General features: G+C 56.3%; 1 protein-coding gene across 1 annotated transcript in view; it reads left to right on the top strand.

The window, feature by feature from the left end:
• The window catches only part of adam15 (ADAM metallopeptidase domain 15), a gene marked incomplete at both ends in the record, with an annotated part of 129,989 nt that overhangs the window by 83,092 nt on the left and 25,544 nt on the right, over positions 1 to 21,353 (top strand). Inside the window, 3 exons of the mRNA XM_041181717.1 lie at positions 5,666 to 5,758; positions 8,839 to 9,034; positions 19,312 to 19,420. Coding sequence (XP_041037651.1) covers positions 5,666 to 5,758; positions 8,839 to 9,034; positions 19,312 to 19,420 — 398 coding nt within the window. The remainder of the gene's footprint in view (positions 1 to 5,665; positions 5,759 to 8,838; positions 9,035 to 19,311; positions 19,421 to 21,353) is intronic.

The raw sequence follows: 21,353 nt of genomic DNA on the forward strand, positions 1-21,353 counted from the left end.
CCATCACAGCTGACAACCTTTCCAATCCTCGTATATTCTGCAAATTTTGAAACTATGCCCTGAACACCGCAGTCCAGGGCATTAATATATCAGGAAGGGCTAAGGTCCCAACACTGACCTCTGGGGAACTCCACTACAAACCTTCCTCCGATCTGAAAAACAACCATTTATCACCACTCTCTGTTTCCTGTCACTCAGCCGATTTCTTATCCAAGTGCCTACTTTCCCTTTGATTGCGTGACCTAGAATTGTTCTCACAAGTCTGTTGTGTGGCCCTGTATCAAATGGCTTTTGAAAATCCATATACACCACATCAACAACATTACCCTTATCAACATTCTCTGTACCTCCTCCAAAACTCCAGCAGGTTAGTTAAATATGATTTTCCCTTGATGAATTCATGCTGAGTTTTCTTCATTATCCTGCGCTTGTCAAAGTGATTGTCTCTCTTATCCGGTACTATAGTTTCCAGAAGTTTCCCTACCAGTGAGGTCAAACTGACTGCTCTGTAGCTGCTGGCTTTATCCTTGCACCCCTTTGTGAACAAGGGTGTAACATGCGCAATTCTCCAGTCCTCTAGCACCTCCCCTGTGTCTAAGAAAGGCTGGAGGGTTAACACTCATACCTCTGCAATTCCCACTCTCGCTACCCTCAGTGCTCTTGGATGCATATCATCTGGTCCAGGTGCTTTACCTATTTTAAGTAGAGATAGCCTTTCTAACACCCTCTCCTCAATTGTAAATTCTCCTAGTGTACCATTTACCTTCTCTCTCACCTCGGCTTGGGTAGTATCACCTTCTTTGTAAAGATGGATACAAAGTACTTGTTTAACACCTCTGCTACTTCTCCGGCATCCAAATACAAGTCCCCTTTTTGTCCCTAATTGGCTCTCCTCTTTCTTTATAACTACACTTATTATTTACATGCTTTTGGAAGACCTTGGGATTCCCATTTATGTTTGCTGCCAGCATCTTTTCATGCTCTCTCCTTGCTTTTCTGATTAGTTTCTTCTCTTCCCTTCTCATCCACCACAAGCCTGATTCTCCAATCTATTTTCTAGCTGACTTCTGTCACACACACATCTCTCTCTCATCATCCAGGATGCTCCGGATTTATTTCCCCTCCCTTTCTCCTTCAAGGGAATATACCTTGCCATTGCCAGCAATACTTTCCTTTAAAGGGGGCCCATTGTTCAGCCACTGTCTTGTCTGACAACTGTTGGTTCCAACTCGCTCGGCTCAGATGCATTCCCATCCCATGCAGGTTGGCTTTCCCCCAATGAATTATCCCGGCTTTGGACTGTTCCCTGTCCTATCCCATGGCCTTGTGATGCCATGGTCACTACCCCCTAGAGGCTCTCCCGCTGATATTTGATCCACTTGGACTAACTCATTCCCCAGAACCAGGTCCGGCAGTACCTGGCCTCTCGTTGGACTGGAAACATACAGCTGCAGAAAATAATCTTAAACACGTTGCAGGAACTCTCACCCCTCTTGTCCTATTGCACGATTCCTATCCCAGTCTGTACTTGGATAACTGAACTCCCCCATTACCATTGGTCTAGAATTCCTGCTCCTCTCTCATTCCTTGGCAGATTTATTTCTCTGCTCCCCTTCCGCCGGTTGGTGGTCTATAGACGAAACCGATCAATGTGATTCACCATTTTCATTCCTAACCTCCAGCCACACCATTCAGTCCTTGACCCCTCTGGAACACCCCCTCCCTCCAGTGCAGTGATGCCATCTTTAATCCACAATGCCACTCCCCTCCACCTCTTCTTCCATCCCTCTCTCTTCTAAAATCCTTGCACCCAGGAATATTTAATGCCCAGTCCTGTCTTGCTTTGAGCCAGCTCTCTGTTATAGCAATGATCTCATGATTCCACTTTTCAACCTGGGCCTGCAGTTCACCACATGAGGGAAATGTCTACTGCATTCGTTGCTCCCAATGTGGTCTCCTCTACATTGGAGAGACCAAACGTAAACTGGGCGACCGCTTTGCAGAACACCTGCGGTCTGTCCGCAAGAATGACCCAAACCTCCCTGTCGCTTGCCATTTTAACACTCCACCCTGCTCTCTTGCCCACATGTCTGTCCTTGGCTTGCTGCATTGTTCCAGTTAAGCCCAACGCAAACTGGAGGAACAACACCTCATCTTCCAACTAGGCACTTTACAGCCTTCCGGACTGAATATTGAATTCAACAACTTCAGACCATGAACTCTCTCCTCCATCCCCACCCCCTTTCTGATTTTCCCCCCTCCTTTTTGTTTTTCCCAATAATTTATATAGATTTTTCTTTTCCCACCTATTTCCATTATTTTTAAATGTATTTCCATCCATTGTTTTATCTCTACCTTTTAGCCTATTTCGATCCCTTCCCTTCACCCCACCCCCACTAGGGCTATCTGTACCTTCCCCCCACCCCATCCCCACTAGGACTATCTGTACCTTCCCCCCACCCCACCCCCACTAGGGCTATCTGTACATTCCCCCACCCCACCCCCACTAGGACTATCTGTACCTTCCCCCCACCCCACCCCCACTAGGGCTATCTGTACCTTCCCCCCACCCCACCCCCACTAGAGCTATCTGTACCTTCACCCCACCCCACCCCCACTAGGGCTATCTATACCTTCACCCCACCCCCACTAGGGCTATCTATACCTTCACCCCACCCCACCCCCACTAGGGCTATCTGTACCTTCACCCCACCCCCACTAGGGCTATCTGTACCTTCACCCCACCCCACCCCCACTAGGGCTATCTGTACCTTCACCCCAACCCCACTAGGGCTATCTGTACCTTCACCCCACCCCACCCCCCACTAGGTCTATCTGTACCTTCACCCCACCCCACCCCCACTAGGGCTATCTGTACCTTCACGCCACCCCCACTAGGGCTATCTGTACCTTCACCCCACCCCACCCCCCACTAGGTCTATCTGTACCTTCACCCCCATCCCCACTAGGTCCATCTGTACCTTGTTTGTCCTGCTTTCTACCCTTAATGAGCACATTCCTTAGATAATATCACCACCCTCAACACCTCTTTGTCCTTTTGTCTGTGACATCTTTTGGTTGTCTCCACCTATCACTGGCCCTCTATCCAGCTCTACTTGTCCCACCCCTCCTTAAACCAGCTTATATTTCACCTCTTTCCTATTTTTCCTTAGTTCGGTTGAAGAGTCATACGGACTCGAAACGTTAACTGTGTCCCTCTCCGCAGATGCTGCCAGACCTGCTGAGTTTTTCCAGCTATTTTTGTTTGTGCCTGCAGTTCACCAGTTTTACTAACCACACCATGTGCGTGTACATTAACCCTGATTTAGTTTCTCTTTTACTTCCCTTGCCCTCCCACCCTTACCCTGACCCCATCTAATGGCTTCCTATTGCTTGCTATAATTCAGTCAAACTCTCCAAGTCTTCTATTCACCTTGATATGTCATCGTTTTCAGTTAACACTTCATTATTTCCCACTGCCAATTGTTCTCCTCTGCTCTCTGAATTCCCCCTCAGATTCCCACCTCCCCTCTGCCAATCGAATATGAAACCCCCACAATAGCACGAGCAAACCTACCCTAGTCCCAGTCCCAGTCCCGTTAAAGGTGTAGACCCTTTGTACAGGTCCCACCTGCCCCAGAACTGCTTCCAATGTCTCAGAAATCTAAAGCCCTCCCTCCTACTCCAGTTCTCCAGCCACGTGTTAAACGGCTCAATCCTCCTATTCCTATGTTCACCAGCACGTGGCACTAGGAGTAACCCTGAGATTACTGCTCTTGAGGTCGTGCTTTTGAATTCCCTTCCTAACTCCCTAAAATTTCCTTTCAGGACCTGGTCCCTTTTCCTGCCTGTCTCATTGGTCCCAGTGTGGGCCATGACCTCCGGCTGTTCACCCTTCCCCCTTCCCCAAAACAATGTCCTGTAGCTGCTCTGTGACATCCTTGACCCTGGCACCAGGGAGACAACATACCATCCTGGAGTCACGTCTACAGCCACAGAAGTTCCTGTCTGCTCCCCAAGCTATGCAATCTCCTATCACTATAGCACTCCCACTCTTTCTCCTCCCCTCCTGTGCAGCTGAGCCACCTGTAGTGTCACAAACTTGGCTCTTGTTGCATTCCTACAGTCTCGCTCACCTGTATCCAAAACAGACAAGTGGTTAGAGAGCGAGATAGCCACAGGAGACTCCTGCACTACCTGCCTGTTTCTCTTCGATATTCTAGTGCTCACCCATTCCCTGTCTGCCTTTGTACCTCTTAGCTGTGGTGTGACCACCTATCCACATATAATCCTCAGCCTTGGGACTGAGACTGTAGCAAGAGCTAAAGTACGATAGTGGAAGGCGATTCCATAGTTAGGGGAACAGTCAGGCATTTCTGCAGCTGTAGACCACAGTGATTCCAGTTCACCGCTTGAGTTCCGCAACCCTGAGCTCAAGTTCCTGCAGCTGGTGACACTTCCTGCAGATGTGGTCATCTGCATGACTTCCCACAGCCCGCTGGATGCACATCCCACATGGCCGAGCTGCACTGACATACCTTAAACCTTTTATAATGTGTTTGCTACAGCATGGATATCAGAAATAACTTACCTCTCACTGACCACGCGTCTCCTCTGTGCCAAGTCCGGAAAGGTCTATGCTTACCAACGAATCAACTTACAGGGACTGCTGTGACATCACTTGTAAATTTTATCTGTAAACTCCCGGCTCTTTCTCTCCACTGTTTTCTGGTGTCTCTCTCTCTTTCTTAGAACTCCTGCTGTTTTCTTGTGTTGTTTAGTGAGCTGGATTTAATTACTTTCTTAATTAACTCTGAATAATTCCTACGTATACCCCACCTCTTCTGCCCCCGTGCACTGAATTCCCACATGAACCTGATTCGCTACTCACTCAGTCTCTGTCTCACTCAAGCGGAGTGGCCTGTCCCTTTACTGAGGTCCCCGTCTCCCTGCTCGGGTGGACATCCACCATCCCACAGCCACTAAGTTGAAGAAGAGCCGGGGGGGAGAGTCCTACCCGGTGTCCTGAGGCCAACATCTATCCCCCAACCAACACGGCTAAAACCAGATGACCTGTTTGTGTGACCTTGCTGTGCTCAAATTGCCTGCCGTGTTTCCCTCCGTTACAATAGCTACCACAACTCAAGTTGCGCTTCAATGGCTGTGCAGCACCCTGGGCTGTTCAGTGGTGGCGAAAGGCGCTATATAAATGAAAACCTCTCTTTTTCCCCCTCTCCTCTCCCAAGGCATTCCCTAGAGGGGCCATTCCACACAATTAGCTTTGCCGACTCTTTTTCCTGGTTGGCATTCGGCCGAAACCTGATCCTGGAATGTGCCCAATTGCTCTTCCAGTCGAGTTATTGCCCCCTTTCTCCCTATCCATTGCCTCGCCCTGGGGCCCGATCGTGGCTCCCTCCGTCTCCGCTTTGGCACCGGGATTTGAACCTGGCTCCCTCTGTGGGGTATTTTTCTGCTCGATCCTTTAGGAGCTCACTGGTAATTGGTTCATCAAAGATGGGGTTGGAATGGTGATGGGTAGAACGCCAGTTTGAATTTCTCAGGCCTTCGCATCGCCATGGCGAATGGGTAGGCCTCAAAAGCCTTGGCTGACTTACCGATGTCTCCCCTTTCTCTCTCTCTCTCTCTCTCTCTCCCGCCGTGCCAGGAGTGTGACGACCCTTGCTGCAATGCCACCAACTGCACGCTGGTCCCGGGGGCAGAGTGCTCCTCCGAAGGTGCTTGCTGTGTCAACTGCAAGGTACCAGCCCGTCGCTCGTGTCCCCCCACCCGCGTGTGTCCCCCCCCCCCCGCCCCCGCGGCGCTCGAAGCTGGGCCTAGTCGCTGGAGGGAGGCAGAGTGGACATCCAAAGAGACGTTGCTGGGATAGCAGCAGCTGTGGTGGGGTGAGGGGAGGGTGGGGAGATGGGGGTGGGTGCGGGCTGGTGGCGGTGATCAGGGTGGTTATTGTGGTACTCATTCATATCAGCTGCTCCTCTTTCAACTACCTTCAGGACCAAGAGGAGGCCATTCAGCCCCTCAAGCCTGTTACACAGGAACAGGATGAGGCCATTCAGCCCATCAAGCCTGTTACACAGGAGCAGGATGAGGCCATTCAGCCCCTCAAGCCTGTCACACAGGAACAGGAGGAGACCATTCAGCCCCTAGAACCTGTTCCTCCATTGAATCAGATCACGGCTGATCTGTGTCTGAAACCCATCTGGCCACATTGGTTCTGTAACCCTTAACACCCTTACCCAACAAAAATCTAAACACCCATGTTTGGAAATCTCCAATTGACCCTCTCCCAGCCTCGACAGCTTCACTGGGGGGGGTGGGGGGGTCAGTGTTCTAGATTCCCACTCCCCTGTGTCTGTCTGTGTGTGTCTGTGTGTGTGTGTCTGTGTGTGTGTGTCTGTGTGTGTGTGTCTGTGTCTGTGTCTGTGTGTCTCTGTGTCTGTGTGTGTGTGTCTGTGTGTCTGTGTGTGTGTGTCTGTGTGTGTCTGTGTGTGTCTGTGTGTGAGTGTGTGTGTGTCTGTGTGTCTGTGTGTCTGAGTGTGTGTGAGTGTGTTTGTGTGAGTGTGTGTGTCTGTGTGTTTGTCTGTGTGTGTGTCTGTGTGTGTCTGTGTGTGTCTGTGTGTGTCTGTGTGTGTCTGTGTGTGAGTGTGTGTGTCTGTGTCTGTGTGTCTGTGTGTCTGTGTCTGAGTGTGTGTGAGTGTGTGTGTGTGTGTGAGTGTGTGTGTGTCTGTGTGAGTGTGTGTGTCTGTGTGAGTGTGTGTGTCTGTGTGAGTGTGTGTCTGTGTGTGAGTGTGTGTGTGTGTGTGTGAGTGTGTGTGTCTGTGTGAGTGTGTGTGTCTGTGTGTGTGTGTGTGTCTGTGTGTCTGTGTGTCTGTGTGTCTGTGTGTCTGTGTGAGTGTGTCTGAGTGTGTCTGAGTGTGTCTGAGTGTGTCTGAGTGTGTGTGAGTGTGTGTGTCTGTGTGTGAGTGTGTGTGTCTGTGTGTGTGAGTGTGTGTGTCTGTGTGTCTGTCTGTGTGTGTGTGTGTGTGTGTGTAGGGGTGTGTGTGTGTGTGTGTGTAGGGGTGTGTGTGTGTGTGTGAGTGTGTGTGTGTAGGTGTGTGTAGGTGTGTGTGTGTGTGTGAGAGTGAGTGTGGGAGTGAGTGTGTGTGTGTGTAGGGGTGTGTGTGTGTGAGAGTGAGTGTGTGAGAGTGAGTGTGGGAGTGAGTGTGTGAGTGTGTGTGTGTGTAGGGGTGTGTGTCTGTGTGTGTGTGTGTGTGAGAGTGAGTGTGTGAGAGTGAGTGTGTGAGAGTGTGTGTGTGAGAGTGAGTGTGTGAGTGTGTGTGTGTGTCTGTGTGTGTGTGTCTGTGTGTGAGAGAGAGTGTGTGTGTGTGAGAGAGTGTGTGGGAGTGAGTGTGTGAGTGTGTGTGTGTGAGTGTGTGAGTGTGTGTGTGTGTAGGGGTGTGTATCTGTGTGTGTGAGAGTGTGTGTGTGAGTGTGTGTGTGTGTGTGTGTGTGTGTGAGAGAGAGTGTGTGTGTGTGAGAGAGTGTATGGGAGTGAGTGTGTGAGTGTGTGTGTGTGAGAGAGAGAGAGTGTGTGTGTGTGTGTGTGTGAGAGAGAGAGTGTGTGTGTGTGTGTGTGTGTGTGTCTATGTGTGTGTGTGTGTGTGTATGTGTGTGTGTGTGTGTGTATGTGTGTGTGTGTGTGTGTGTGTGTGTGTGTCTATGTGTGTGTGTGTATGTGTGTGTGTGTGTGTGTGTGTGTGTGTGTGTATGTGTGTGTGTGTGTGTGTGTGTGTGTGAGAGAGAGTGTGAGTGTGTGTGTGTGTGTGTGTGAAGTGCTTCCTGACATCACCCCTGAACGAGCCTGGCTCCAATTTTAAGCTTCTGCCCCCTCTTGTTCTGGACTCCCCACCCCCACCAGAGGAAACAGTTTCTCTCTATCCACCCCCATCGAATCCTTTAATCATCTTAAACCCCCCTCGATTCGATCCCCCCTTAATCTTCCACACTCGAGGGAATACAAGCCGAGTTTGTGTGTGACCTGTCCTCGGAGTTTAACCCTTTCAGCCCCGGGATCGTTCTGGTGAATCTGTGCTGCATCCCCCAAGGTCTATCATCTCCTTCCTGAATGTGTGGGGGCCAGAGCTGAACAGATAACCCCCAGCTGGAGAGTCCAGAACACGGTGGGGGGGGAGGGTGGGCAGGATAAGGGCTCGGCCATTTAGGACTGAGATGAGGAGGAATTTCCTCACTCCAGAGGGTGGTGAATGTTTGGAATTCTCTACCCCAGAGGACGGTGGATGCTCCGTAGTTGAGTATATTCAAGACGGAAATGGGTAGATTTTTGGGCACTCGAGGAGATGAAGGGACGTGGGGAGAGTGGAGATGAGTTAGACCAGCAGCCACGAACGTGTTGAGTGAGGGAGCAGACTCGAGGGGCCCAATGGTCGAGTGGTACCCCAGTTCCCTTTGGGCCCAGGGGGAGCTACTCCCAGCTCTTATTCCAATAACGGCGGTGAGGCCCTTTACCTCCACCCGAGAGGGCAGACAGTGACCTCGGTTAAACCTCTCATCGTGAAGGATGGCACCACCAACAATGCAGCACTCCCTCAGTACTGACCCTCCGACAGTGCGGCGCTCCCTCAGCACTGAACCTCCGACAGTGCGGCGCTCCCTCAGTACTGACCCTCCGACAGTGCGGCCCTCCCTCAGTACTGACCCTCCGACAGTGCGGCGCTCCCTCAGCACTAGGACTTGCCCCAAAGGAAGGACAGAAAAGGAGAAGGAAGGAGACGAGAGACACATGTTAAACGAGGGGTTTCTGTTACTTGTTTATTTTGACAGTTGAAGGGAGCGGCCAGTGTTTGCCGTCCGCCCCTGGGGGATTGCGACCTCCCTGAGCACTGTACCGGAAACTCCCCCTACTGCCCCCCCAACGTCTTCCTCAAGAATGGCTACGGCTGTAACAATGACAGGGCCTACTGCTACAACGGAGCCTGCCTCACCTTCGAGCTGCAGTGTCAGGCCCTCTGGGGTCCAGGTGAGTGTGTCTTACCCCTCTCCTGCCCGACCTCCCATCCCCCACCCCCCCACCCCCATTCCCCCCCCCAACCCTCATTCCCCCCCAACCCTCATTCCCCCCCAACCCTCATTCCCCCCCAACCCTCATTCCCCCCCAACCCTCATTCCCCCCCAACCCTCATTCCCCCCCAACCCTCATTCCCCCCCCAACCCCCATTCCCCCCCAACCCTCATTCCCCCCCAACCCTCATCCCCCCCCCAACCCCCATTCCCCCCCAACCCTCATTCCCCCCAACCCTCATTCCCCCCCAACCCTCATTCCCCCCCAACCCTCATTCCCCCCAACCCTCATTCCCCCCAACCCTCATTCCCCCCCCAACCCCCATTCACCCCCCAACCCCCATTCACCCCCCAACCCCCATTCCCCCCCCAACCCCCATTCCCCCCCAACCCCCATTCCCCCCCAACCCTCATTCCCCCCCCAACCCCCATTCCCCCCCAACCCCCATTCCCCCCCAACCCCCATTCCCCCCCATTCCCCCTCCAACCCCCATTCCCCCCAACCCCCATTCCCCCCAACCCCCATTCCCCCCCAACCCCCATTCCCCCCCAACCCCCATTCCCCCCCATCCCCCATTCCTCCCCATCCCCCATTCCTCCCCATCCCCCATTCCCCCCATCCCCCATTCCCCCCATCCCCCATTCCCCCCATCCCCCATTCCCCCCCATCCCCCCATTCCCCATCCCCAAACCCCCATTCCCCCATGCGCCACTCCCATCCCCCATTCCCCCCATCCCCCATTCCCCCCATCTCACATTGCCCCCATCCCACATCCCCCAACCCCCATGTGCCACTCCCATCCCCCATGCACCACCCCCATCCCCCATTCCCCCCATCACCCATTCCCCCATCCCCCCATCCCCGAACCCCCATTCCCCCCATCCCACATCCCCCACCCCCACGCCCCATTCACCCCACCCCCCATTGCACCACTCCCATTCCCCCCATCGCCCATTCCCCCCATCCCACATTCCCCCATCCCACATCCCCCATCCCCCATGCGCCACTCCCATCCCCAACCCCCCATCCCCCATTCCCCCATCCCCCCATCCCCGAACCCCCATTCCCCCCATCCCACATCCCCCACCCCCATCCCCGAACCACCATTCCCCCCAAACCATATCCCCCAACCCTAACCCCCATTTCCCCCACCACCATGCACCACTCCCATCCCACATTCGCCCACCCCCACCCACATTCCCAACCCCCATCCCCCTACACCCCAACACCATCCCCCAACCCCACCCCTAATCCCCCTATTCACCAAACTCCCATTCCCTATTGCCCCATCCCCCAACCCCCAAACCCCATTTCCCCCACCCCCATGCACCACTCCCATCCCCCACCATCCCCCCATCCTGCAACCCACATCCCCCCATTCCCCCATCCCCATCCCCCCATTCCCTCATCCCCTCATTCCCCCATTCCCCCCATCCCCCACCCCCCACTCTCTCCACCCCCCTAACCCTCATTCCACCATCTGCACATTCCCCATCACCCACCCAACCACACCCCCATTCCCCACCCCCCATTCCCCAACCCCAAGCCCCCATTCCCCACACCCCAGCCCCCATTATAGTGACGGGTGTGTGAGGGTGGGTTACAGTGACGGGTGTGTGAGGGTGGGTCACAGTGACGGGTGTGTGAGGGTGGGTCACAGTGACGGGTGTGTGAGGGTGGGTCACAGTGACGGGTGTGTGAGGGTGGGTTACAGTGACGGGTGTGTGAGGGTGGGTCACAGTGACGGGTGTGTGAGTGGGTCACAGTGACGGGCGTGTGAGGGTGGGTCACAGTGACGGGTGTGTCAGGGTGGGTCACAGTGACGGGCGTGTGAGGGTGGGTCACAGTGACGGGCGTGTGAGGGTGGGTCACAGTGACGGGTGTGTGAGGGTTGCTCACAGTGACGGGCGTGTGAGGGTGGGTCACAGTGACGGGCGTGTGAGTGGGTCACAGTGACGGGCGTGTGAGTGTGGGTCACAGTGACGGGCGTGTGAGTGGGTCACAGTGATGGGCGTGTGAGTGGGTCACAGTGACGGGCGTGTGAGTGGGTCACAGTGACGGGCGTGTGAGTGGGTCACAGTGACGGGCGTGTGAGTGGGTCACAGTGACGGGCGTGTGAGTGGGTCACAGTGACGGGCGTGTGTGGGTGGTTCACAGTGACGGGCGTGTGAGGGTGGGTCACAGTGACGGGTGTGTGAGTGGGTTACAGTGACGGGCGTGTGAAGGTGGGTCACAATGACGGGCGTGTGAGTGGGTCACAGTGACGGGCGTGTGAGTGGGTCACAGTGACGGGCGTGTGAGTGGGTCACAGTGACGGGCGTGTGAGTGGCTCACAGTGACGGGCGTGTGAGTGGGTCACAGTGACGGGCGTGTGAGTGGGTCACAGTGACGGGCGTGTGAGTGGGTCGCAGTGACAGGCGTGTGAGTGGGTCACAGTGACGGGCGTGTGTGGGTGGTTCACAGTGACGGGCGTGTGAGGGTGGTTCACAGTGACGGGTGTGTGGGGGTGGGTCTCAGTGACGGGTGTGTGAGGGTGAGTTACAGTGACGGGTGTGTGAGGGTGGGTCTCAGTTACGGGTGTGTGAGGGTGGGTTACAGTGACGGGTGTGTGAGTGGGTCACAGTGACGGGCGTGTGTGAGTGGGTCACAGTGACGGGCGTGTGTGAGTGGGTCACAGTGACGGGCGTGTGAGAGTGGGTCACAGTGACGGGCCTGTGAGAGTGGGTCACAGTGACGGGCGTTTGAGGGTGGGTCACAGTGACGGGTGTGTGAGTGGGTCACAGTGACAGGTGTGAGAGGGTGGGTTACAGTGACGGGTGTGTGAGGGTGGGTCACAGTGACGGGCGCGTGAGGGTGTGTTACAGTTTAGGGTGTGTGAGGGTGGGTTACAATGACGGGCGTGTGAGGGTGGTTCACAGTGACGGGCGTGTGAGGGTGGGTCACAGTGACGGGTGTGTGAGTGGGTCACAGTGACGGGTGTGTGAGTGGGTCACAGTGACGGGTGTGTGAGTCGGTCACAGTGACGGGTGTGTGAGTGGGTCTCAGTGACGGGTGTGTGAGGGTGGGTCACAGTGACGGGTGTGTGAGGGTGGGTTACAGTGACGGGTGTGTGTGGGTGGGTTACAGTGACGGGCGTGTGAGGGTGGGTCACAGTGACGGGCGTGTGAGGGTGGGTTACAGTGACGGGTGTGTGAGGGTGGGTTACAGTGACGAGTGTGTGAGGGTGGGTCACAGTGACGGGTGTGTGAGAGTGGGTCACCGTGACGGGTGTGTGAGGGTGGGTCACAGTGACGGGTGTGTGTGGGTCACAGTGACGGGTGTGTGAGTGGGTCACAGTGACGGGTGTGTGAGTGGGTCTCAGTGACGGGTGTGTGAGGGTGGGTCACAGTGACGGGTGTGTGAGGGTGGGTCACAGTGACGGGTGTGTGTGGGTGGGTTACAGTGACGGGCGTGTGAGGGTGGGTCACAGTGACGGGCGTGTGAGGGTGGGTCACAGTGACGGGTGTGTGAGGATGGGTTACAGTGACGGGTTTGTGAGTGTGGGTCACAGTGACGTGTGTGTGAGGGTGCGTCACAGTGACGGGTGTGAGGGTGGGTTACAGTTTAGGGTGTGTGGGGGTGGATTACAGTGACGGGCGTGTGAGGGTGTGTTACAGTGACGGGCGTGTGAGGGTGTGTTACAGTTTAGGGTGTGTGAGGGTGGGTCACAGTGACGGGTGTGAGGGTGGGTTACAGTGACGGGCGCGTCAGGGTGTGTTACAGTTTAGGGTGTGTGAGGGTGGGTCACAGTGACGGGTGTGTGAGTGGGTCACAGTGACGGGCGTGTGAGTGGGTCACAGTGACGGGCGTGTGAGTGGGTCACAGTGACGGGCGTGTGAGTGAGTCACAGTGACGGGAGTGTGAGTGGGTCTCAGTGACGGGTGTGTGAGGGTGGGTCACAGTGACGGGTGTGTGAGGGTGGGTTACAGTGACGGGTGTGTGTGGGTGGGTTACAGTGACGGGCGTGTGAGGGTGGGTCACAGTGACGGGCGTGTGAGGGTGGGTCACAGTGACGGGTGTGTGAGGGTGGGTTACAGTGACGAGTGTGTGAGGGTGGGTCACAGTGACGGGTGTGTGAGAGTGGGTCACCGTGACGGGTGTGTGAGGGTGGGTCACAGTGACGGGTGTGTGTGGGTCACAGTGACGGGTGTGTGAGTGGGTCACAGTGACGGGTGTGTGAGTGGGTCACAGTGACGGGTGTGTGAGGATGGGTCTCAGTGACGGGTGTGTGAGGGTGGGTCACAGTGACGGGTGTGTGAGGGTGGGTCACAGTGACGGGTGTGTGTGGGTGGGTCACAGTGACGGGCGTGTGAGGGTGGGTCACAGTGACGGGCGTGTGAGGGTGGGTCACAGTGACGGGTGTGTGAGGGTGGGTTACAGTGACGGGTTTGTGAGTGTGGGTCACAGTGACGTGTGTGTGAGGGTGCGTCACAGTGACGAGTGTGAGGGTGGGTTACAGTTTAGGGTGTGTGGGGGTGGGTTACAGTGACGGGCGTGTGAGGGTGTGTTACAGTGACGGGCGTGTGAGGGTGTGTTACAGTTTAGGGTGTGTGAGGGTGGGTCACAGTGACGGGTGTGAGGGTGGGTTACAGTGACGGGCGCGTCAGGGTGTGTTACAGTTTAGGGTGTGTGAGGGTGGGTCACAGTGACGGGTGTGTGAGTGGGTCACAGTGACGGGCGTGTGAGTGGGTCACAGTGACTGGCGTGTGAGTGGGTCACAGTGACGGGTGTGTGAGTGGGTCACAGTGACGGGCGTGTGAGTGGGTTACAGTGACGGGCGTGTGAGTGCGTTACAGTGACGGGCGTGTGAGTGCGTTACAGTGACGGGCGTGTGAGTGGGTCACAGTGACGGGCGTGTGAGTGGGTCACAGTGACGGGCGTGTGAGTGGGTCACAGTGACGGGTGTGTGAGAGTGGGTTACAGTGACGGGTGTGTGAGGGTGGGTTACAGTGACGGGCGCGTGAGGGTGGGTTACAGTTTAGGGTGTGTGAGGGTGGGTTACATTTTAGGGTGTGTGAGGGTGGGTTACAGTGACGGGCGTGTGTGGGTGGTTTACAGTGACGGGCGTGTGAGGGTGGGTTACAGAGACGGGCGTGTGAGGGTGGGTTACAGAGACGGGCGTGTGAGTGGGTTACAGTGACGGGCGTGTGAGGGTGGTTTACAGCGACGGGCGTGTGTGAGTGGGTCTCAGTGACAGCTGTGTCAGGGTTGGTCACATTGACGGGTGTGTGAGGGTGGGTCACATTGACGGGTGTGTGAGGGTGGGTCTCAGTGACGGGTGTGTGAGGGTGGGTCACAGTGACGGGTGTGTGAGTGGGTCACAGTGACGGGCGTGTGAGGGTGGGTCACAGTGACGGGCGTGTGAGGGTGGGTCACAGTGACGGGCGTGTGAGGGTGTGTCACAGTGACGGGCGTGTGAATGTGGGTCACAGTGACGGGCGTGTGAGGGTGGGTCACAGTGACGGGCGTGTGATTGGGTCACAGTGACGGGCGTGTGAGGGTGGGTCACAGTGACGGGTGTGTGAGTGGGTTACAGTGACGGGTGTGTGAGGGTGGGTCACAGTGGACGGGTGTGTGAGGGTGGGTCACAGTGACGGGTGTGTGAGTGGGTCACAGTGACGGGTGTGTGAGGGTGGGTCACAGTGACGGGTGTGTGAGTGGGTCACTGTGACGGGTGTGTTAGGGTGGGTCACAGTGACGGGTGTGTGAGTGTGGGTCACAGTGACGGGTTTGTGAGGGTGGGTTACAGTGACGGGCGTGTGAGGTTGGGTCACAGTGACGGGCGTGTGAGGGTTTGTTACAGTGACGGGCGTGTGAGGGTGGGTTACAGTGACGCGTGTGAGTGTGGGTTACAGTGACGGGCGTGTGAGGGTCTTTTACAGTGACGGGCGTGTGAGTGGGTCACAGTGACGGGTGTGTGAGGGTGGGTTACAGTGACGGGTGTGTGAGGGTAGGTCACAGTGACGGGTGTGTGAGGGTGGGTTACAGTGACGGGCGCGTGAGGGTGGGTTACAGTTTAGGGTGTGTGAGGGTGGGTTACATTTTAGGGTGTGTGAGGGTAGGTTACAGTGACGGGCGTGTGAGGGTGGGTTACAGTGACGGGCGTGTGAGGGTGGGTTACAGAGACGGGCGTGTGAGTGGGTTACAGTGACGGGCGTGTGAGTGGGTCACAGTGACGGGTGTGTGAGGGTGGGTTACAGTGACGGGTGTGTGAGTGGCTTACAGTGACAGGCGTGTGAGTGGGTTACAGTGACGGGCGTGTGAGGGTGGGTCACAGTGACGGGCGTGTGAGAGTGTTTCACAGTGACGGGCGTGTGAGGGTGGGTCACAGTGACGGGCGTGTGAGGGTGGGTCACAGTGACGGGCGTGTGAGGGTGGGTCACAGTGACGGGCGTGTGAGGGTGGGTTACAGTGACGGGTTTGTGATGGTGGGTCACAGTGACGGGTGTGTGAGGGTGGGTCACAGTGACGGGTTTGTGATGGTGGGTCACAGTGACGGGTTCGTGATGGTGGGTCACAGTGACAGGTGTGTGAGGGTGGGTCACAGTGACGGGCATGTGAGGGTGGGTCACAGTGACGGGCGTGTGAGGGTGGGTTACAGTGACGGGTTTGTGATGGTGGGTCACAGTGACGGGTTTGTGATGGTGGGTCACAGGGACGGGTGTGTGAGTGGGTCACATTGATGGGTGTGTGAGGGTGAGTTACAGTGACGGGCGTGTGAGGGTGGTTTACAGTGACGGGCGTGTGAGGGTGGGTCACAGTGACGGGTGTGTGATTGGGTCTCAGTGACGGGTGTGTGAGGGTGGGTCACAGTGACGGGTGTGTGAGTGGGTCACAGTGACGGGTGTGTGAGAGTGGGTCACAGTGACGGGTGTGTGAGAGTGGGTCACAGTGACGGGCGTTTGAGGGTGGGTCACAGTGACGTGCGTGTGAGGGTGGGTCACAGTGACGTGCGTGTGAGGGTGGGTCACAGTGACGGTTGTGTGAGTGGGTCCCAGTGACGGGTGTGTGAGGGTGGGTCACAGTGACGTGCGTGTGAGGGTGGGTCACCGTGACGTGCGTGTGAGGGTGGGTTACAGTGACGGGTGTGTGAGGGTGGGTTACAGTGACGGGTGTGTGAGGGTGGGTTACAGTGACTGGCGTGTGAGGGTGGGTCACAGTGACGGGTGTGTGAAGGTGGGTCACAGTGACGGGTGTTTGAGGGTGGGTCACAGTGACGGGTGTGTGAGGGTGGGTCACAGTGACGGGTGTGTGAGTGGGTCACAGTGACGGGTGTGTGAGGGTGGGTTACAGTGACGGGTGTGTGAGGGTGGGTCACAGTGACGGGTGTGTGAGGGTGGGTCACAATGACGGGTGTGTGAGGGTGGGTCACAGTGACGGGTGTGTGTGGGTGGGTAACAGTGACGGGTGTGTGAGGGTGGGTTACAGTGACGGGCGCGTGAGGGTGTGTTACAGTTTAGGGTGTGTGAGGGTGGGTTACAGTGACGGGCGTTTGAGGGTGGGTTACAGTGACGGGCGTGTGAGGGTGGGTTTCAGTGACGGGCGTGTGAGGGTGGGTCACAGTGATGGGTGTGTGAGGGTGGGTCACAGAGGCGGGCGTGTGTGGGTGGGTTACAGTGACGGGCGTGTGAGGGTGGGTTACAGTGACGGGCGTGTGAGGTGGGTTACAGTGACGGGCGTGTGAGGGTGGGTTACAGAGGCGGGCGTGTGAGTGGGTTACAGTGACGGGGCGTGTGAGTGGGTTACAGTGACGTGCGTGTGAGTGGGTTACAGTGACGGGCGTGTGAGGGTGGGTCACAGTGACGGGCGTGTGAGGGTGGGTCACAGTGACGGGCGTGTGAGGGTGGGTCACAGTGACGGGTGTGTGAGTGGGTCACAGTGACGGGTGTGTGAGTGGGTCACAGTGACGGGTGTGTGAGTGGGTCACAGTGACGGGTGTGTGAGGGTGGGTTACAGTGACGGGTGTGTGAGTGGGTCACAGTGACAAGTGTGTGAGGGTGGGTTACAGTGACGGGTGTGTGAGTGGGTCACAGTGACGGGTGTGTGAGGGTGGGTTACAGTGACGGGTGTGTGAGTGGGTCACAGTGACGGGTGTGTGAGGGTTGGTTACTGTGACGGGTGTGTGAGGGTGGGTCACAGTGACGGGTGTGTGAGGGTGGGTCACAGTGACGGGTGTGAAGGTGGGTCACAGTGACGAGTGTATGTGAGTGGGTCACAGTGACGGCTGTGTGAGGGTGGGTCACAGTGACGGGCGTGTGAGGGTGGGTTACAGTGACGGGCGTGTGAGGGTGGGTTACAGTGACGGGCGTGTGAGGGTGGGTTACAGTGACGGGTGTGAGAGTGGGTTACAGTGACGGGTGAGTGAGTGGGTTACAGTGACGGGCGTGTGAGAGTGGGTCACAGTGACGGGTTTGTGAGTGGGTCACAGTGACGGGTGTGTGAGGGTGGGTTACAGTGACGGGCGTGTGAGAGTGGGTCACAGTGACGGGTGTGTGAGTGGGTCACAGTGACGGGTGTGTGAGTGGGTCACAGTGACGGGTGTGTGAGTGGGTCACAGTGACGGGTGTGTGAGTGGGTCACAGTGACGGGTGTGTGAGGGTGGGTTACAGTGACGGGCGTGTGAGGGTGGGTCACAGTGATGGGCGTGTGAGGGTGGGTCACAGTGACGGGCCTGTGAGAGTGGGTCACATTGACGGGTGTGTGAGAGTGTGTCACAGTGACGGGTGTGTGAGTGGGTCACAGTGACAGGTGTGTGAGGGTGGGTCACAGTGACGGGTGTGTGAGTGGGTCACAGTGACGGGCGTGTGAGGGTGGGTCACAGTGACGGGCGTGTGAGGGTGGGTCACAGTGACGGGCGTGTGAGGGTGGGTCACAGTGACGGGCGTGTGAGGGTGGGTCACAGTGACGGGCGTGTGAGGGTGGGTCACAGTGACGGGCGTGTGAGAGTGGTTCACAGTGACGGGTGTGTGAGAGTGGTTCTCAGTGATGGGTGTGAGAGTGGGTCTCAGTGACGGGTGTGTGAGTGGGTCACAGTGACGGGTGTGTGAGGGTGGGTCACAGTGACGGGTGTGTGAGGGTGGGTCACAGTGACGGGTGTGTGAGGGTGGGTCACAGTGACGGGTGTGTGAGGGTGGATTACAGTGACGGGTGTGTGAGGGTGGGTTACAATGACGGGTGTGTGAAGGTGGGTTAAATTTTAGGGTGTGTGAGGGTGGGTTACATTTTAGGGTTTGTGAGGGTGGGTTACAGTGACGGGTGTGTGAGGGTGGGTTACAGTGACGGGTGTGTGAGGGTGGGTCACAGTGACGGGCGTGTGAGGGTGGTTCACAGTGACGGGCGTGTGAGGGTGGGTTACAGTGTCGGGCGCGTGAGGGTGGGTTACAGTTTAGGGTGTGTGAGGGTCGGTTACAGTTTAGGGTGTGTGAGGAAGGTTTACAGTGACGGGCGTGTGTGGGTGGGTTACAGTGACGGGCGTGTGAGGGTGGGTTACAGTGACGGGCGTGTGAGGGTGGGTTACAGTGACGGGCGTGTGAGGGTGGGTTACAGTGACGTGTGTGTGTGTGGGTCACAGTGACGGGTGTGTGAGTGTGGGTCACAGTGACGGGTGTGTGAGGGTGGGTCACAGTGACGTGTGTGTGAGCGTGGGTCACAGTGACGTGTGTGTGAGGGTGGGTCACAGTGACGGGTGTGTGAGTGGGTCACAGTGACGGGTGTGTGAGTGTGTCACAGTGACGCGTGTGTGAGTGTGTCACAGTGACGTGTGTGTGAGGGTGGGTCACAGTGACGTGTGTGTGAGGGTGGGTCACAGTGACGGGTGTGTGAGTGGGTCACAGTGATGGGTGTGTGAGTGGGTCACAGTGACGTGTGTGTGAGGGTGGGTTACTGTGACGTGTGTGTGAGGGTGGGTTACAGTGACGGGTGTGTGAGGGTGGGTCACAGTGACGGGTGTGTGAGTGGGTCACAGTGACGTGTGTGTGAGGGTGGGTCACAGTGACGGGTGTGTGAGTGGGTCACAGTGACGGCTGTGTGAGAGTGGGTCACAGTGACGGGTGTGTGAGGGTGGGTCACAGTGACGGGTGTGTGAGGGTGGGTCACAGTGACGGGTGTGTGTTAGTGGGTTACAGTGACAGCTGTGTTAGGGTGTGTTATAGTGACGTGTACAGGTTTTATGCTGTCCGCTACTTTTTCTCCGCCAGGTTCCATTCAGGCCCATGATATTTGTTTCTCCACCGTCAATATGAAGGGGGACAAATACGGAAACTGTGGGGAGCACCCAGACCGGACATTCCTGAGCTGTGCTGCAAAGTGAGTAAGATCCCAATATTACCCCTCACCTTCCCCCCTCATCCCCATCCCTAATTCCTGCTGTGATTCCATTCCACGTACGTTTATCCTCCTTTGTTGGAATCATATCTCTCAGGACTGAAGAATTCTTTTGCAAACGGGGACGGTTTGGCATGATCTGGCTGTGTGATTGCTAACCTGCGATTACTTTTTAAAAAGGTCATTCATTCACCTTGGAACTGTGAGCAAGCAGGCCTCTTAAAAATAATTCCCCCCCTCCCCCCCAAGGGACCTTTATGGGATTTAGTTGTTTGTTCTGAATAGAATCAATTCAACTGATGGAGAGCAAAATACTGAACAGAAAGATTGTAACTCGCTTGATATCACTGGGAGAGAAGAAAAGACTGAAGTAACAAAGGAGCTTGTTTTGAAGGAAGTCTTGATGGTGAATAAGCTGAGGGAGGAAGACTGCCCTAACTGGCTCCATCGTCTCTGTACCTAGCCTGTAATTGTGTGTCTATATTAGAGAACCCTCATCTGAGTGAAACTGGTCTCCAGTTACACCTGCAAAGCTGAGACCATTTGGTGAGAACGTCAAGATGTCCACCTTGAGAAGTTTAGAGAGATAGGGAGGGGTGTAGGGGCTGGAGGAGGTTACAGAACTAGGGAGGAGTGTAGGGGCTGGAGGAGGTTACAGAGATAGGGAGGGGTGTAGGGGCTGGAGGAGGTTACAGAGATAGGGAGGGGTGTAGGGGCTGGAGGAGGGTACAGAGATAGGGAGGGGTGTAGGGGCTGGAGGAGGTTACAGAGAAAGGGAGGGGTGTATGGGCTGGAGGAGGTTACAGAGATAGGGAGGGGTGTAGGGGCTGGAGGAGGTTACAGAGGTAGGGAGGGGTGTAGGGGCTGGAGGAGGTTACAGAGATAGGGAGGAGTGTAGGGGCTGGAGGAGGTTACAGAGATAGGGATGGGTGTAGGGACTGCAGGAGGTTACAGAGATAGGGAGTGGTGTAGGGGCTGCAGGAGGTTACAGAGATAGGGAGGGGTGTAGGGGCTGGAGGAGGTTATAGAGATAGGGAGGGGTGTAAGGGCTGGAGGAGGTTACAGAGATAGGAAGGGTTGTAGGGGCTAGAGAAGGTTACAGAGATAGGGAGGGGTGTAGGGGCTGGAGGAGGTTACAGAGATAGGGAGTGGTGTAGGGGCTGGAGGAGGTTACAGAGATAGGGAGGGTGTAGGGGCTGGAGGAGGTTACAGAGATAGGGAGGGTTGTAGGGGCTGGAGGAGGTTACAGAGATAGGGAGGGGTGTAGGGGCTTGGGGAGGTTACAGAGATAGGGAGGGGTGTAGGGGCTGGAGGAGGTTACAGAGATAGGGAGGGGTGTAGGGACTGGAGGAGGTTACGGAGATAGGGATGGGTGTAGGGACTGCAGGAGGTGACAGAGATAGGGAGTGGTGTAGGGGCTGGAGGAGCTTACAGAGATAGGGAGGGGTGTAGGGGCTGGAGGAGGTTACGGAGATAGGGAGGGGTGTAGGGGCTGCAGGAGGTTACAGAGATAGGGAGGGGTGTAGGGGACTGGAGGAGGTTACAGAGATAGGGAGGGGTGTAGGGGCTGGAGGAGGTTACAGAGATAGGGAGTGGTGTAGGGGCTGGAGGAGGTTACAGAGATAGGGAGGGTGTAGGGGCTGGAGGAGGTTACAGAGATAATGAGGGTTGTAGGGGCTGGAGGAGGTTACAGAGATAGGGAGGGGTGTAGGGGCTTGGGGAGGTTACAGAGATAGGAAGGGGTGCAGGGGCTGGAGGAGGTTACAGAGACAGGGAGGGGTGTAGGGACTGGAGGAGGTTACAGAGGTAGGGAGGGGTGTGTGGGCTGGAGGAGGTTACAGAGATAGGGAGTGGTGTAGGGGCTGCAGGAGGTTACAGAGATAGGGAGGGATGTAGCGGCTGGAGGAGGGTACAG

The sequence above is a fragment of the Carcharodon carcharias genome (assembly GCF_017639515.1).
Source record: "Carcharodon carcharias isolate sCarCar2 chromosome 36 unlocalized genomic scaffold, sCarCar2.pri SUPER_36_unloc_18, whole genome shotgun sequence".
In the NCBI taxonomy this organism is placed as follows: Eukaryota; Metazoa; Chordata; class Chondrichthyes; order Lamniformes; family Lamnidae; genus Carcharodon; species Carcharodon carcharias.